The 16,911-nt window shown below is 37.7% G+C and overlaps 1 protein-coding gene across 8 annotated transcripts in view; it reads right to left on the bottom strand.

Annotated features, from left to right (window-relative positions):
- Positions 1-16,911, bottom strand: part of SYT14 (synaptotagmin 14) — a 244,691-nt gene that overhangs the window by 67,324 nt on the left and 160,456 nt on the right. For all 8 annotated transcript variants that reach the window (XR_015246122.1, XR_015246123.1, XM_086694035.1 and 5 more), the window contains 2 exons: positions 16,474-16,745; positions 11,247-11,696 (listed from right to left, as the gene is read on the bottom strand). Coding sequence is in view for 6 of the 8 variants with exons in the window: in XM_086694035.1 (XP_086550161.1) it covers positions 11,247-11,696; positions 16,474-16,745 (722 nt within the window). In the remaining 2 variants the exon portion in view is untranslated. The remainder of the gene's footprint in view (positions 1-11,246; positions 11,697-16,473; positions 16,746-16,911) is intronic.

Here is a 16,911-nt window from a genome sequence, read left to right as displayed (position 1 = left end):
CATGACCCAAGCCGAAGTCGGACGCTCAACCGACTGAGCCACGCGGGCGCCCCTAAAAAGTTGTATCTTAAAAACATTCAAGGCCTGAATTAGATTTAGCGACTTGTATTGTTGGATTAAATGCTTTTTACACTGTTGGATTAAAGGACTTTTACCTTCCTCTTTTCCAGATTGCTAACATTCCTCCTCATTTTGAAACTTGAAAAACACAATATAATAATTTTTATTTATGGACTAGCACCAAATGAAGATTACTACTGACTTAGAACACTAAATTTATCCACACATGAATAAGACGAAATAAACCAAATCACTTAACAGTATCAAGGTCCTACTTTGTGCTAGATGATGATTTCAGTTCTGTACATGGTTTCTCTCCTTTACTTGCCGCACATATTCTGAGGCAGCCATCATTACTACTAGCCCCTTTTACGAACAAATGAATGAATGAGGCACAGAGGGGCTGAGTACTCACCCAAGAACACAAATCAGGATGAACTGGGGAACCAAGATGTGAGGCCAGGGACTGCAGAGCCTCTGGGCTCCCAACCTGGATGCTACACCAACCCACCAAAATACAAATGCACACTTTGTCTTGGATGTCTAACAATTTCGACATTAAAACTGTAGATTCCCACAACCCGGCAATTCTTTATTCTTTTATGAAAAATCACAAATGAGTTAGTATAGAGAAAAATTTTTTATAATGTGAATACAGCTTAAGGGATAATGCCAGGGGCACCTGGGTAGCTCAGTCTTAAGGTTAAGTATCTGACTTCAGCTGAGGTCATGATTTCACGGTTCATGAGTTTGAGCCCTGCATGGGGCTCTCTGCTGTCAGCATAGAGCCCTCTTTGGATCTTCTGTCCCCCTCTCTCTAGTCCTCCAGCCCCCCTAAATAAATATTGAAAAAGGGACAATGCCAGCTTTCATTTTAAAGAAAAATATACCCCCAAATTAAGCTGACTAATATGAAAAATGTACTTATAATACAGGCTATTTTCCATGAACTAGATAATATCTTATTGTTTGAAAAATAAACCAAATTAAAGTTCAATTAGCTCACTCTATTTTTTATTGTAGATTATGGAAATATTAATATAATTTGATTATATATAAATTATATGCTTTGATGATATATCAGATAATTTAAAAATTATGTGTACCAAACTTATCAAGTCTTTAGTTCCTAATCAGCAATACCAGCTTTTTCTACTAGAAAACATGCAATTGGTACCATTCTAGTCACCAGCTGCCCAAAGTGACAGACTATAAGAGGACCACTGTAACCGCTAGATAGATAGAGCTTATACGAACATTCTAGGTCTAAGACTAGACAAAGGAAAGATAAGACATTGTTTTTTTTGCAAGACAAGAGAGTATCTTATACAACGTTATTAATAGCAGAATGATTCATATTAAATTAAGGATAATCTATTTTATTTCAGGTTAACAACTAGCATTTCTGGTCTACAAAGGTTTTCCCATAGTTCATCTCCTTTACTCATCCCAAGCTTGTGAGGGAGTCAGGTCATATATTCCAGTCGTATCTCAGGCACTAGCATGTACACTATGGAGAATTAGGCTTTTCCCAAGAATAGCTTTGCATGCACAACCCTTAAAAATGTGCATTTCCCTTGAGCAGGAGCTTCCAGTAATGAATAAGCACACAACGTATGTGCAGGACTATGCTCATTTTCAGTGACAGAAATCATTTAAATATATCTGCCTAATAGGAACAGCATCAGGAACTGATATTCAGGCTTATCATGTACTATCAGTTTTTGACCAGAATTATTCTTTGCTCTGAGTAGAATTAAGTAAAATGTAACTGTCAAATGGATATTTTTTTCTGGCTCCTAACAGGTCCCTAGGGAGTCCATAGAACAAATGTAATGATTAGACTGAAAACTCACTAATAATAGATTTCCTTCAACCTTAATTTTTAAAAATTCATTTCTTCTGTCCTAGGCCTGCATTCAGTATTTAAGGTCGTATTCCACCATAAGAACATAGATGCATCAACTACAAAACTGCTTCTTTTCTACACTAAATTTCAAGTTTTCTGGTGAAAAAAACATTTTTGTAATTAGGATTTTTCAGCTCTCTTTAAATTCACTCTATGCCTAAATAGGCATTACTCTGAAGGTAGCATTAAACTCTATCAACTTCAAAATAAATGTCACAGCAGATAAATCCACAGCTCTTTTGGGAGACGCATCTTCAATACTAATTCAGATGAAAAGACTATAAACAATATAATTACCACTGGTTGGTTTCTAAAATATATTCTGATAAAATACATTTTTATATCTACCATGTTTCAAAATTAGAACCATTTTAATAACTTTTCCAGTAAGAACCTACTATTTGAAATTATCTGTAAAGATTTTAAATGTGAAAATCCTAAAATTAAAGATTTGGGTTTTGAAACAGATTTGCCCACTGGATACTGCCCTGTTTTTTAATATGAACATGATAGGGGAAAATGGCTAAGAAGAAATTAAATGTTGCTTCTGTTTGCTATTTCTTTTTTTTTTTTTATATTTTTTTTCAACGTTTTTTATTTATTTTTGGGACAGAGAGAGACAGAGCATGAACGGGGGAGGGGCAGAGAGAGAGGGAGACACAGAATCGGAAACAGGCTCCAGGCTCTGAGCCATCAGCCCAGAGCCCGACGCGGGGCTCGAACTCACGGACCGCGAGATCGTGACCTGGCTGAAGTCGGATGCTTAACCGACTGCGCTACCCAGGCGCCCCTGTTTGCTATTTCTTTTATCTGTAAAAGGTAGGCCTCAAGAATAACCTCACTCAATGTTATTATTCATTATCAGCCACCCACCACATGACCAATAAGCACAGTGGATATAACTATTCTATTATTGTGCAACAACCCAGGAAAAAGGGAATTGTTCATGGTAATGTAGTAAAGTGCACCTGTAAAGGAAAGTATGTATAGCTTCTGGTTGTATTAGTGAAAAAGGCATGCATTCAGGGTGTCTAGCATCTAGATGCTCCAAATGAAAACTTTTTAAAAAATAATGGTCACTATTTATAATTTGAACTATTTATAATTTACAGGAACTTTCCAAATGTTCCTGTAAAGAACACTATTTTATCCCCTCTTGCTCTATTTAATGCACTTTAGAGTGTTCTTAATTATAGAATATGCTGTCCTCTTAAACCTAAATTTATCTGTCATAATCTTTCGTCCACTCTAAATTGATCAAATAGTACTGTCTTTCCATAAAGCATTTGTTAATTTCTCTCATTAGTAGTGCAAACAATTGAAATCAGGATGTTGGAAGAGTTAATTGCATAAGATAAAATACAGCAGAAAAGGAAAATAATACCTGTACTTTATGCTTATTTCTTCAATTTTCTGGCTCATTTTTGAAAAAAATAATATAAGAGCGAAGTATAGGCTGGTCCTCAGTAGTGTATCATTTAGCACATGGAGGCTTCAACTCAATGAATCCTAGGTGAGTTGTTTGCTGTTCCCTATACTCGATATGCAGAACGAACAGTTTTAGCTACTAAGATTCCATTTTTTCCCCACTCAATTTTTCTGCATGTTCAAAATTTCTTGAGACGTAGGATCTAAACTTGACTTCTTTTGACCCTGTAAACGAAGAATCTGATTTAAACAAAAAGCTTCCTTTTATTTTCTAATTTAGATTCTCTTTCACTGAAAGATTTATCTAATAACAATTCTTCCCAGACTAGAGCTATTCCTCTCTACTGATAATACATGCTTACCTACTCTGAATAACTGTCTCTAAATAGGTCTGTAACTATTTAGTTTTACACTAAAGTGAGCCATGACTCATACTGGTGTTATTGTCTAGGGAACTGAATTATACACAGGCAGCTTTCTCCTTCACGTAGTAATTTTTAACTGTGATCATTAGTTTATCATGAAGCTCTATTTTTAATTGCTTTAGGATTAAGGAGTGTAATGTACATTTTCTAAATGTAGATTCTTCACAATGGTAGTATGTGAATGTCGTGAATATGAAAACAGGTGAAGCTAAGTTTTAGAAGACACTTGCTAATAATACAGACTAAAGTATGATTCTTAGGAGGACACACATTTCAATTACAGAGTATAAGTAATAATTTACCTGTCTTAAAAATAACAGTCACAGTATAAATATCAAACTAAATTAATTCAATCTATTAACAAAAAGATAGGCTATTTTTGAGACACAGGAATTTTAAGAATTATAGGTTCTAAAGTACCTAAAAGAAGATCATCATTTTAGTAAGTCATAAGGAAGTCTGAAAGACTGTGGCATTATACGCTTGAATGGGAAATTACATAAGCATATATGTCTCTAGTTGATTATTATTTAAAAATAAAACACTCTGTGATGTGTTCCTATTTAATTACCCTACGAGTATACTCACTGGATTCTAAATCATAAAAGATTCCTAACAGGGCTGTTTTGATACCTAGCAGGGAATAATGAAATAGACCTTAGTAAGAATTTTTAAATGATTAGGCTTACCTGAACATGTTGATGAATCAATTTAATAGGTATTCACTGAATACCTATGTTCTAGGTTCTACGAAAAGTAAGTAATAACTAAAACCATACAAATCAAACACACACAGTCTCTATTCTTAAAGTATTTAAAATCTAGAAGGGCACAGAACAAGTTCAATAACAAGAAAACCTATGACTAGCCACAAAAACAAGCATCAGAGGCAACAAGTCAGAAATAATAGGTACCACATGCACCTACTCATCCACCCATCCATTCAACATTCATACAGCAATAACCACTACTAGGTATTTGGTATACAAAGATAGGTAAGATTGGGGCACGTGGGTGGCTCAGTCGGTTGAGCATCTGACTTTGGCTGAGGTCATGATCTCACGGTTTGTGAGTTCCAGCCCCACATTGGGCTCACTGCTGTCAGTGCAGAGCCTACTTTGGATGGATCCTCTGTCCCCCTCTCTCTCTGCCCCTCCTCCACTCATGCTCACACTCTCTCTCTCAAAACTAAACATTTAAAAAACAAAGATAAGATCAACTAATTTAAATTTATATTAGAAACAATGTAAAAAATTTCTATAAAGATGGGATTTCAATTAGACTTTATATAAAATCTAAGATTTAAATAGATTCAAATTATAATTGGGTTTGACATTTCAGAGCAACCTAAATGAAGGCAAATCCCTGATGATATTGGCTACGTCTTTTACTTTAAGACATTATGTTCCTCCTTTTCTGAATCTCTTCACTAGGCCTTCTGGTACTCCTGATCTATGATAAACTCCTCCAGAACTTTAGGTTCTTCTATGAACCCCCCCCCCCAATGCTTTACTTCAACCAAAATCCAATTCTTCCCTGAGGATACATCATCCTCTGCAGACTTATCCATCCTGGTTATTCCCTCATACCTGAAATGCCTTAGGGTCAAAAGCAAAGTTCTCCGCTGCTTTCTCAAACATTCTTCCTCTGAATTTATAGACAAGAATAACTATTTTTCTTTAAGGCTGATATCATCCTGTCTTCATAGATAGTCTGTCCTGGGCATTTCCTTTGCATTCCTCGAGAACAATAATCTTTCATTCAATCTTCTTTTGTACTTTAATTTCTGCCAGGATCTTTTGTGACTTCAGTGTGCAGGTGGATAAGCCAGCCACCAAGAACCTGGCCTCTCCTGACCAACTTATCCATCTCCGGTGATTGTGTCTCTTATTCTATCTCAGATACTCACTCTGGACCCTTGTCGTCCATCACTGAAATTAACTGAAAGCAGTCTCCTCTCTAACTACATTCCCCTGTCATTCCACACTTCTTCAACTCCTCCTGTCTCATCTGTTCCTTGATATCCTTGGGATTTTCAGTCCACCAGCCTTTCTCCTTCCACTGCCTACCAGTCCCTTTCTAGCTTTACTTCCATCTTTCTTCAACTGAGATTTCACGGTCCACAATTTAAACACACGTCTTAAAAATACTCTTAACATTTTTGCCTCTCATCATCCCAAATGTATCAGTTAACCCCCATTTTCAATTTGTTCCCTGATACTGTACATCATCACTGATTACATCGTTGGCATCAGTATTCAAAAAAAATTTTTTTAATGTTTTATTTATTTTTGAGAGGGGGAGAGAGAGACAAAGTGCGAGCAGGGGAGGGGCAGAGAGAGAGGGAGGCACAGAATCAGAAGCAGGCTCCAGGCTCTGAGCTGTCAGCACAGAGTTAGACACTTAATCGGATGAGCCACCCAGGCACCCCACTGGCATTAGTATTTAAGTGTGCCCATGTTTCTCCTAACCTCAAAAACATCTTTCCTAAAGTCCTCTTCCTTCCTACTTTCATAGCCAAATTTGGCTTAAAAGTTGTCCCCATGATTACCACTCTAGTTTGGATTCTGCCTACCCTCTGCCCCATCCAAATTGGTCCCGCTAAGGCTACCCATTACCTGAACATCCTGAATTCAACGAGCAGTTAGTTTTCTTTTTCTTTTTAATGTTAATTTGTTTTTGAGAGAGACAGAGACAAAGAAACAGAGCATGGGCAGGGGAGAGGCAGAGAGAAAGGGAGACACAAACCCACAAAGTGGGCTCCAAGTTCCACGCTGTCAGCACAAAGCCGGACACAGGGCTTGAACTCACGAACTGTGAGATCATGACCTGAGTTGAGGTCAGGTGCTCAACCAACTGAGCTACCCAGGAGCCCCTCAATGAGCAGTTTTCAATACTCAGATTATTGGTTCCATTAGTAGCATTTGACAAAGTTAATTATTCCTTCCTTCATAACTGATTCTTGGCTCTTGGGATATTTTAGTATTTCTTTCTTCCTACCTTACCCCTCCTTTCTCCAGTCTTTAAGTCTAGGAGTTCCTGAGGATCTCCTTCCCTCGGAGACAAGCCCACCCAGTCCCACGTCTACTTACTATAGATGCTATGCATTCACACAGAAATATGACACGGAGCCAGACTGAATGGAACACAGATGTCAAGGCACATGTTAAGCGCCCTCTGTTGCTAAAGCTTAAGTTTCAACACACTTTCTGCGGTAGGAAGTCCAAATGAGCTCAGCTGGATTCTCTACTTAGGGTCTCACGGGACTGAAATCAAAGTTTCAGCTGGGCTGGGCTATTATCTGGAGGCTCTGGCCAAGAATCTACTTCTAAGCTCATTCAAGGTGGTAGCTGAATTCAGTGCTTTGCAGCTATAGGACTGAAGTTCCCATTTCCTAGCTGGTCACACTGCATACATTATGCTAGTTAAATAGTGTCTGTATAGGAAGGGTTGTGAGAGAAAGAACAAAGTCTCATTATTAATAAATCATAATAAAAAATCTAATATTATTAAGAAATCTAGTAGCTGAATGAGAAATACAACTGGAATTAAGAAAGGGGGAGAGGTGGGGTGCCTGGGTGGCTCAGTCAGTTGTGTGCCTGACTTTGGCTCAGGTCATAATTTCACTGTCTGTGAATTCGAGCCCCGCATTGGGCTCTTTGCTGACAGCTCAGAGCCTGGAGCTTGCTTTGGATTCTGTGTCTCCCTCTCTCTCTGCCCCTTCCCTGTTCGTGCTCTGTCTCTCTCTCTCAAAAATAAAAAAAAAAATTAAAAAAAGTGGGGGGGAGATGCCATTCCAGGCAACTGTTATACAGAGTAATATGGTGTTAAAGATGCAGGTGAAGAAAGTAGCTGGGGTTATATACCAGGAAAGAGTGCCATTCGAACAAAGATGAGTACATGAGAAAAGTTCCAGTAAGAGGGGTACGCCGGGGCAGGAAGGGTAACTGATAACATTCTAGCTGTTGAGTCTGGCTTCAGAGATGACTAAAACAACTAAATAATCAACCATATGGCTATTTCAACATTTGTCAGTCAGGGTTCTTATCTGAAAACACTGGAAGCTAACATTAAACGGAAGAGTAATTTATTAAGGGAATCAGGATGACTAGAGAATAGGCTTATGGGTACGCTTCTCAAGAACAAAAACTAAAACTACGCTGCAGAACTGGCCCGGTGAGGAAATTGTGCCACTGCTCCCCATGGACACTCATGTGCCAAGGTCTTTTCTCTCCTGCAACAGTCACTGTCTAGCACACATACTATTTCTGCACCAGCAAAGCTAATTCAGAATTACTACAGACTCTGAGTATCAGATTCCTCCACCATCAGCCCATGCAAACATGATGTGAGTGCAGCCCCTGCTTCTCTGTTCAGTCTGTACTGAGGTTTCCTGGGCACGAATAGGACTAGAGCGCCTCATGAGCATGGCTCTGCCCGAGCTACCAGTCAGGCTGGGAAAGTGAACTTGCCCTCAGGGAGGTGGGACTATTAGTTGGGACTTTCTCAGACATTAGAAGACAGTTGAAAATATATGGAGGAGTGAGAAACCATAATAAATATCCAAACAAAATGTCATATATTTAGCACACCAAATGCATCTAAATTCCACCCATTTCTGTTCTTACCTAATGCCCTTCCCAAAGTATATTAGTAGAATCATAATATCAGAGATAGATGGGACATTTAGTTTAATTCCCTCATTTTACTATTAAGAAACCTGATGCCCAAAGTGATTAGATAATTTATCCAAAGTTACAGCCACAGCTAGTTAGTACAAAGGACTGATGCTTTTCAACTCTGTATGTTTTCTATCATTCAGTGATCAAACCGAATCTTTATCTTAAAGTTCAACTTAAATTCTCCCCTCAGGGAAACTCAGGGTTTAGTTCTCAGTCATCCGGTGATAGTGATCATTTTTTCTCTCAATGTACTGATTTGATCAGTTCCTGAATATAAAGTTAAATTTTCCATTGTAGAATTCTGTTTTTCTATTATTACCCATAAAAGTAAACTGTTATTAAACTGCAAATATGTTTAATCATAGTATATCAATTTTTGAATATCTTAAAACTGTCCTTTACCTAAAGGCTAATTAATATTCTTGCAACGACATCAAGTAATTATTCAAAAGCTACAAGAATAAATTGTTTAATTATGAGAACTTCTCACTCATTTATTATTACAGCTTATAAAATTAAAGCTAAAATCACCCACGTAATCTATAATCACATGATTTTTCTATACGGTTAGTATCAAAACTTAAGCAAAGAGAACATAAACACTGTAGCACATACAGAACACAAACATTCTAGGAGTATTTTATTGTTATGACAAGACAACTGATAGAATTATGAGTCTTGACCTCAAAATTGTGGTGTGCTAAATTGTTTTTGGCACAGAAGCCAAAATATTTTGGATTTGGAGAAGGTGGAACAGGAAAGATGGAAAGAGAGAGGAACAATTAAACACAGGCAGTAAATCTGAAAAGGGTGGCAGTGTAGAGAAAAAATTCTCCCAGAGCAGTGGACAGTTCTAGTCAGATTCTTAGAAGCTATTTGTCTAGCACTTTTTTCTTTCTGGGAACATGCTTCAGAAATTTACTGTACTGGTTGTCAGAAATATAGAATCAAGGACTAAAAGCCAATACATGTAATGTAGGTATATACAGAAATAATTTAGTTGGACCAGAGATGAAACCATATTATTTTCTGTTGCTTCATTTTGTTTGTGAAATGAATATAATTAACACAGAGTTGGAAATGGATCATTTGAAGTAAATAAATACAAAATACATACCTCATGATGATACGGTCATTCTCTTCCAATTTAAATCAGGTATATTTCTCTATAAGAGTGTGTTTTCACAGATTAACTAGTCATCACTCAGACCAAATCATGAAAAAGTTTACAATCCTATTAAGAACTGCCAAATATTCAATTTTATAAAAAACTGCTTTTTCCAACTCTGAAATATTGCCTGGACTTCTTTTCTCTCTCCTCTGATAAACTGCTGATATTATATTTTTAAAAGGGACATTTCCCCACAGTGGTAATTCTGCAATTTAAAATTGTAACAAGTTATCAATAAAGGCTAAACAGTATCCTACAAACCCGCAGGGATACATTATACTTACTATGGCCTTTGGTTTTAAAAATGTTGAAATCATCCAGCTGAAATGGTATGGTGAAAAAAAAATCTAATGTGAATGAGGGTCCTATAAGATCCAATGCTTCCTGGTATAAATTCTCTGATCTTGAACTTATGCTTACACCCTTTAAAAGCTTAAAAACAACCCTCAAATATTATACCTTTATTTAAAAATAAACATCCATTCTAAAATCTCTGTATTTATATTATAAAAATGCTTTTAATTCAATATAGTAGAGAGGAATAAATACAATTTGTAATTTACACTTACAGCATATCACAGATTTTCTCATAATCTAAATAAGTATGTGACATAATGTATCTCCGGTTTAAAGAAGCAGGTCAACTCTCCTGTGATTTGCAATGTCTTGCGGGAATTTAGTTAAAAATATGGACGGAGAGGGGCGCCTGGGTGGCGCAGTCGGTTAAGCGTCTGACTTCAGCCAGGTCACGATCTCACGGTCTGTGAGTTCGAGCCCCGCGTCAGGCTCTGGGCTGATGGCTCAGAACCTGGAGCCTGTTTCCGATTCTGTGTCTCCCTCTCTCTCTAACCCCTCCCCCGTTCATGCTCTGTCTCTCTCTGTCCCAAAAATAAATAAACGTTGAAAAAAAAATTTAAAAAAAAATATGGAGGGAGAGAGGGAGAGAGACTTATATGTGATCAGAACCTGGAGCAAAAAAGGGAAAAGGGATACTAGCTCATAGACGAAACTGAAGTATTCTCCCCAAACTACTGCAAAACCTTTGTTTAGAAAGGGTACAGAGTATAACAAGGCCAGATTTTCTTTTGAACCTTTAAAAATAATTTCATAGCAGTTCTGGGAAGATAATTAGCCATGACCTGGGCAGCAGTACATATTCTATAAAAGCAAATGATTTCTGTGGCATATTAAACAAGATACGGGGCTAGATCTTACTGTACCACTTAGTTTTAACCTGGAAAGGAAACAATAAAATCTGCATGGAGTTCGTTTGATGTCATAATCAATCATCTAATAAATATTTAACACAGGAACAAATGTGTAAGACATTGGACTGGACTCTGTGAAGGACTAAATAAAATACATAAGTCACATATAATCTTCAAGGGCAACTTTTCTAGAATGAGAAAAAATTAGACCTACCTATCCAGGGCTTAGAAATTTTGTAAAGGCATGATTATTGCATTTAAAAAAGACTGAAAAAGTGGCTGGACTGATAATGGATTTTAAAAACTCTCTACGTTATATATCACGACATAAAGCACAGTCAGGCTATTTGATCAGATACTCACAGAATGATTGTAAGAAGGTTCCAATATCACAGGTAGTGACATTTTCCCTTGAAGATTCAATTTCGTCAAATAAAAAATCTTTTCCCCCACAATCTTTTCCTTTTTCATACGGTGCACACCATACAGTCTAAACCGAACTGCGTAATTTCCAATCATCTCGGATTCAACATGATTGAACTTGAATGTCTCTGTGAAGACAGGGCATGGTCCTCTCTGGATGCTGGTTTTTGCTCTCTGCTTCTTTATAGGTAGAAGAACAAGGTGTACTTGCCATGAGTTGCCACCTGTCCTGTTATATGTTGGGATATCGGTGACAGCTGTCACTGTTACCAGAAGCTTCTGTTCTTGTGAGTCATAGTCAAAAGTCACATCCAGTGTGCCATATTTAGCTTCTGGCTCAGGATCAAAAGGTTTGGGAAGCTGTGAAGATGATCCTTGAGCTGACATATCCTAAGAAAAGCAAATTCAAATGTTTTCAGTTTTTAACTCTAGTATTTAATCGAGCATGTAAATAAACATCTGATACTGCTTTAGGAGGAGGATGTGAAAACTGTCACAAAGAAGGTAATAATAAGTAACAGTCAACTACGATCAAAAGCTACTCCACAAGGTCAGAGGAGTAAACGTGGTAGGTTAAACTCAAAAGCTTATCGTAATACAGACAAAGAATTTAGTATTCCCCATCACAATTTTGAGAAAGTTGGATATGTTTTTATAATTAAAAATACATGCTTCAAGATGTATCTCTCTTCCTTTCGTAGGAAACTACCAAATTGCACTTTCAACATTATAAACAACGCAACTGACAGCTCAATATTAGGCTGGATAGAAAGATAATGAATACAAGCATAATGCCATTGAAAAATTTGGTCCCCTTTGGAAAGTTTGTTCTAAAACACGCCATCTGTAACAGAGTGTAAGCACCTTGAGGCTTGAAAATCAAGGGAAATGGGAAATATGAAAGTATAAATACAGAGGCCTCAAAAATACTTGTGGCCAAATACTTATTTTCCATAACACATACATTATTTACACTTTAATTTTTAACCTCAATTTAAAACTACGTATTATTTTCTGAGGTTACTGTTGAAAATCGCTGACTACACATTTCAAAACTTCCAGAAAGACCAAAACTGTACGTTTTAATGATGAGGCTGGAAGAAGCTGTACCTGTTTTACCCAGAATTGTCTCAAATTCCTGCCAGCCTAAGTCCCTGGAATGTAACAAGAGGGTTGGCTACTTACCGACTGTGCCAAACCCAGGTCTCTGACCTTTCAACGACACCACTTTGTCCCTTCAAGCATTTTAACAAGTCTTAAACATCTTAAAATGATGGACATTTTAAAATGTGGACCAATTTTATAATTTTCTGCTTCTGAACGTGTCCTTGGTGCCTATGGTAGCAGCCACTCCTACTAGTCCCATTCTTCCCTTTTTGCATTTCTGAGAAGGGCTACCAGAGTTGAGGCAGAAACACACCGTCCCGCAAGAGACTGCCCTTCAAAACTTTCCTTGTGGCACCTATGCTCATGAGACTTGGCTTTGGTCAGTGGGAGGCAAGCAGAGTTATGTCTGAAACATCCAGATTAGGTTTATAGAGGAAATTACTTGACCTTCACTCTCTTTTTTTCTCAGGCTTCCCACCAGCAGATACGCAGGTAGGATGGGTGGCTCTGCTTGGACCATGTGGACTAAGACAAATACTCCAGGGGACGGCAGAGTGACAAAAAAAACAAACTCCCGCCCTGCCCCCCCCCCAAGCCCCTGAATGATGTAGAGCGAAGCCACCTACTCCCCTAGACTGTCGTTAAATGAAAGACAATCTTCTGTGGTTTTTAGCCATCATATTGGTCTCTTGTTAAAGCAGCTGAACACAAACTCTAACTGTTGTACTAACCATGTGCCAGGCTGTATTTTAGTTGGGGAAGACTCAGCAGAGAACCAAAAATACTCAGGTCTTTTACATATAAATCTTACATGTCTACCTATGAGTGACCCTGCTTGGTACCATGTATGAAAAAAAAAGAAGAAATGAAGAACAACACTTAGGGAGAGGGAACAGACTCTTAGAGAAGGATTCGGCTTTTTTTTTTTAAATGGAATATGATGAAATCAGGATAAACATATTCTTATTCTGTCAAAAAAAAACTGACAATCTAGAGCAAAATGTTTTAACGTATGCCACTTCATAATTGGCAATCAAAGATGATTAATTACATGGCTTTGATTTTTCAATGAAATACTTTCTAAAATAGTATCATAATAGCTAAGATTTACAAGGCAGTAAAAAATTTCATAACGTCCCAGAGAGGGTTAAAAGGGTGGACCTTTATAGACAAAAATTACTATCTGTGTTCTCTAAACAGGCTACTAGAAAATAATCCCTCCTTTCAAAGTGTCTACATTTGAATGACTGTCAGCTAGTAAAAGGTCATCAGTAGAGTTTTTGACCTTCTTGCCAGGGAACCCTCACTGGAACCCTCACTCCTATCCCAGTTCAGTTGTGTGTGTAGATGGGCACTAACATAGCTATGCCCTGAATTAAATGAAGAGGAAAGTAAGACTTTTCTATTTGATAAGTAGTATCTATTAAAGGAAGAGTAGAAAGCAAAATAAATTTGAAAAAACACAAGAGTGGACTTTATACTAACAGAGGCTATAAAAGCATCTAGATATTGATACAACATGCACTTGCTGTAGAGTCTGAATATATTCAATTCTGCTACAGAGACACAAAAACAAGCAGGATAGAAGAGACTAAGTGTCAACAGACAGCAAGCTGGCAGCTTCTGAAATATGGGCAAAACTCAACGCCTGTGTTAACTATAAATAATGAATAAGGAAGTAATCTGAGAGGCAAAATTCAGAAGATACAGTAAATACAGATAGTAACTAAATTAATAACTTGGAAGATATGCCAAAGACAGACATAATGAATCAAAAATATAATAGAACAAATGAGTACTGCCTAAAGGAAGGAATGTAAGGCCCAAGCCATGATCATGTCACCTCTGAGCTAAAGCTCTGTCACCCATGTGTTCCTTAATGGAAATAGAACCTAGGTTGATTTAGTAGGCTAATTGGCAAGTTTTACTGATGACAGGAGTAATTGTCCCTGCATCTCTCCCAGAAAACAAGTATATGTTTTTGGCCCCTGGCACTGTTGTCTACATCTCAACTCTTGGGGTGCCTGGCTGGCTCAGCTGGTGGAGTATACAAGTCCTGATCTGGCGGTTGTGAGTACAAGCTCCACGCGGGGTGTACAGATTACTTTAAAAAAAAAACCAAAAACAAAAAAACTCAACTCTTCTCCCTGTTACTACAATCGTATATAGGGAACACTGATGGGGCAGGAAGAGTGACATAGGACACTTGGCATTACTTGAACCAAGGCTTACACAGTGTATTCCCACCACCTGTACCTACTGGCATCCTATTCTAAGTGTGTTAACCTACCTCACCTTGCTCCTCTTCTGGCATTATATTTGAAATAGGTTAAGACTCCTAAAAACTGAGAATAAACCGAGGGTTGGGGGGGGGTGGGAGGGAGGGGACGGTGGGTGATGGGTATTGAGGAGGGCACCTGTTGGGATGAGCACTGGGTGTTGTATGGAAACCAATTTGACAATAAATTTCATAATTAAAAAAAAAAGAAAAAAAAGAAATAGGTTAAAACACATGTGCATGCACGCGCACACACACACACACACACACGTGATCTGAGCATCCGAATTTGGTCCATGAGTTCTCTGAAACAGCTTGCCTGGTAGGGTACCGGGCAAGGGAGGGTACCATGCCAATGATCAAAGTAATTTCCCACACAACGATTTAGGTCAAGAAGGGCAACAGAATATAGCTGTTAAGAGCACTGCTTTTGCAGTCAGACAGACCTGCGTTTGCATTACAGTTCTACCATCTAATAGGTGCTTGTATGTGGGCAAACTGCTTAACTCTCTGAGTCTTAATATTTTCATTTGTAAAATGGAAATAACTTCCTGAAGATGAGGTTGCTAAAATTAACTGAGCTGACTATAAAGCTTATAGCAAAATTTCTGGCACAACTGTTGACTGCTATTGTTATTGTTAACTCCACAATCCAGGCTCCTCCATTAACTTGTTGGCTATCTATCCAGTGTGTAAACCTACAAAACAGTGGTCTCAAATTCGTTCATGCACAGAGCACAAAGAAATAGTCTTTGTGGAAAACCATGAAATACGGACGTGTTAAATTTAAAATTCCAATGTGGAATTTTCTTCTAAATTAGATACTATATTAGAATACTAGAAATAGTAGAAACATAGTGACAGACAACACGTGTTTTTAGAAATTATGTAAGAAAAACTTAAAATTGTGGGAATTCTGTTCATGGCTCTACTTCCATTATTTAATTTTGGCAGTATATGGATTTCACCTAGTGAGAACACTGACATAACTAGAGTACTACTATGAAATGCTGTTTGGGACAAAAGTTGTAAAAAGCTGCAGTCTAAAAGAAAGTAAGTCCTAAAAGTACATGGTACCTAATGAAAAGCTCAAATTACTATTACAGTGTTCATCATTGTTGAAAGATTAAAACAAATCCTTTTAAGAACATGGAAAGACTTCAAAAGTTCAACACATGTATTTTTGTTGTCATTTTCACTTTTTTGCTTCAAAATAGGAAATAACTTAAACCACAACCAACAACTCTGAGTGATGCCATGAATCCAAATGTTAATAAAGCTGAGCATCACTCTTCCCTTCCATATTCCATCACATAAAAACGCAAAAACATCATTTTTGAAAAACCTATAAAACATCAGTGAGCAACCTCCCAGAAGTAAAAAATATCCAAACTAAAAGAAGTTTAAAAATAAAAAACACATAATAGGAGCCTCAAGATGGAAGAAACAGGTAATTCCAGAATGTTTGGTATACAATGTTAAAATAAAAAAGACCTATCTTGAGGTGGAAACCTGGGGAAGACATTTTTTCAGTATCTTGTGCATTGCTCTCATTTTTAGCTACGCATCCTCCTTTTGGGGAAAAGGGGGTGGGGTGGGTGAAGGATGGTCGAGACAGTCCTGACATGTCTGCTGGATCAAGATTAGATCAAGGAGAACACGGGTACCTTAAGCCACAGAGGACAAGGATAGTGATGAAACCGTCTTACCAAGAGGAGAAGCACAGGATTATTATCCTCCAATAACGTCCATTTAAAAAACTCTATGTGCTTTTTTACTTACTTCTGGGCTCAGGACTGCAGTGCTGTCACTTGGAACGTCTTCTTCATATCCTTTATTATGAAAACTTTCTATTTCGTGACCTGTGCTTCCTTCACTTGGGCACTTGTTATATGAGCATCGTGGACTGTTGCTGCAGTGGGAAAATTCACATTTACTGTCCCCAATTTCTGAGGGCGTACATGAGAGATGGGGAGAACCACTGTCATCCTGATATGGTGGTGGCTGCAATTCATCCAGTGGGGGTGTTCTTCTCATTCTCTGAATGCAGTTTCCTGACAATGATTAAGAATCTGGTCACTGTTTCCAATTAGCCTCAACATGCAGTACCGTCCACAATAACTGTAAATAACTTAAAAAAAAAAACTGGATTAAAAAATCTGTGGCAACATAACTGTTAGATTCACTCATGAGTTTCCTCCTTCCCTAATTGAGAGACAC

The sequence above is a fragment of the Puma concolor genome, chromosome E4 (assembly GCF_028749965.1).
Source record: "Puma concolor isolate L17-30 chromosome E4, mPumCon1.1.hap2, whole genome shotgun sequence".
Lineage (NCBI taxonomy): Eukaryota > Metazoa > Chordata > Mammalia > Carnivora > Felidae > Puma > Puma concolor.
The sequence above is the reverse complement of the archived record's forward strand: the minus strand, read 5'-3'. Positions and strand labels throughout refer to the sequence as shown.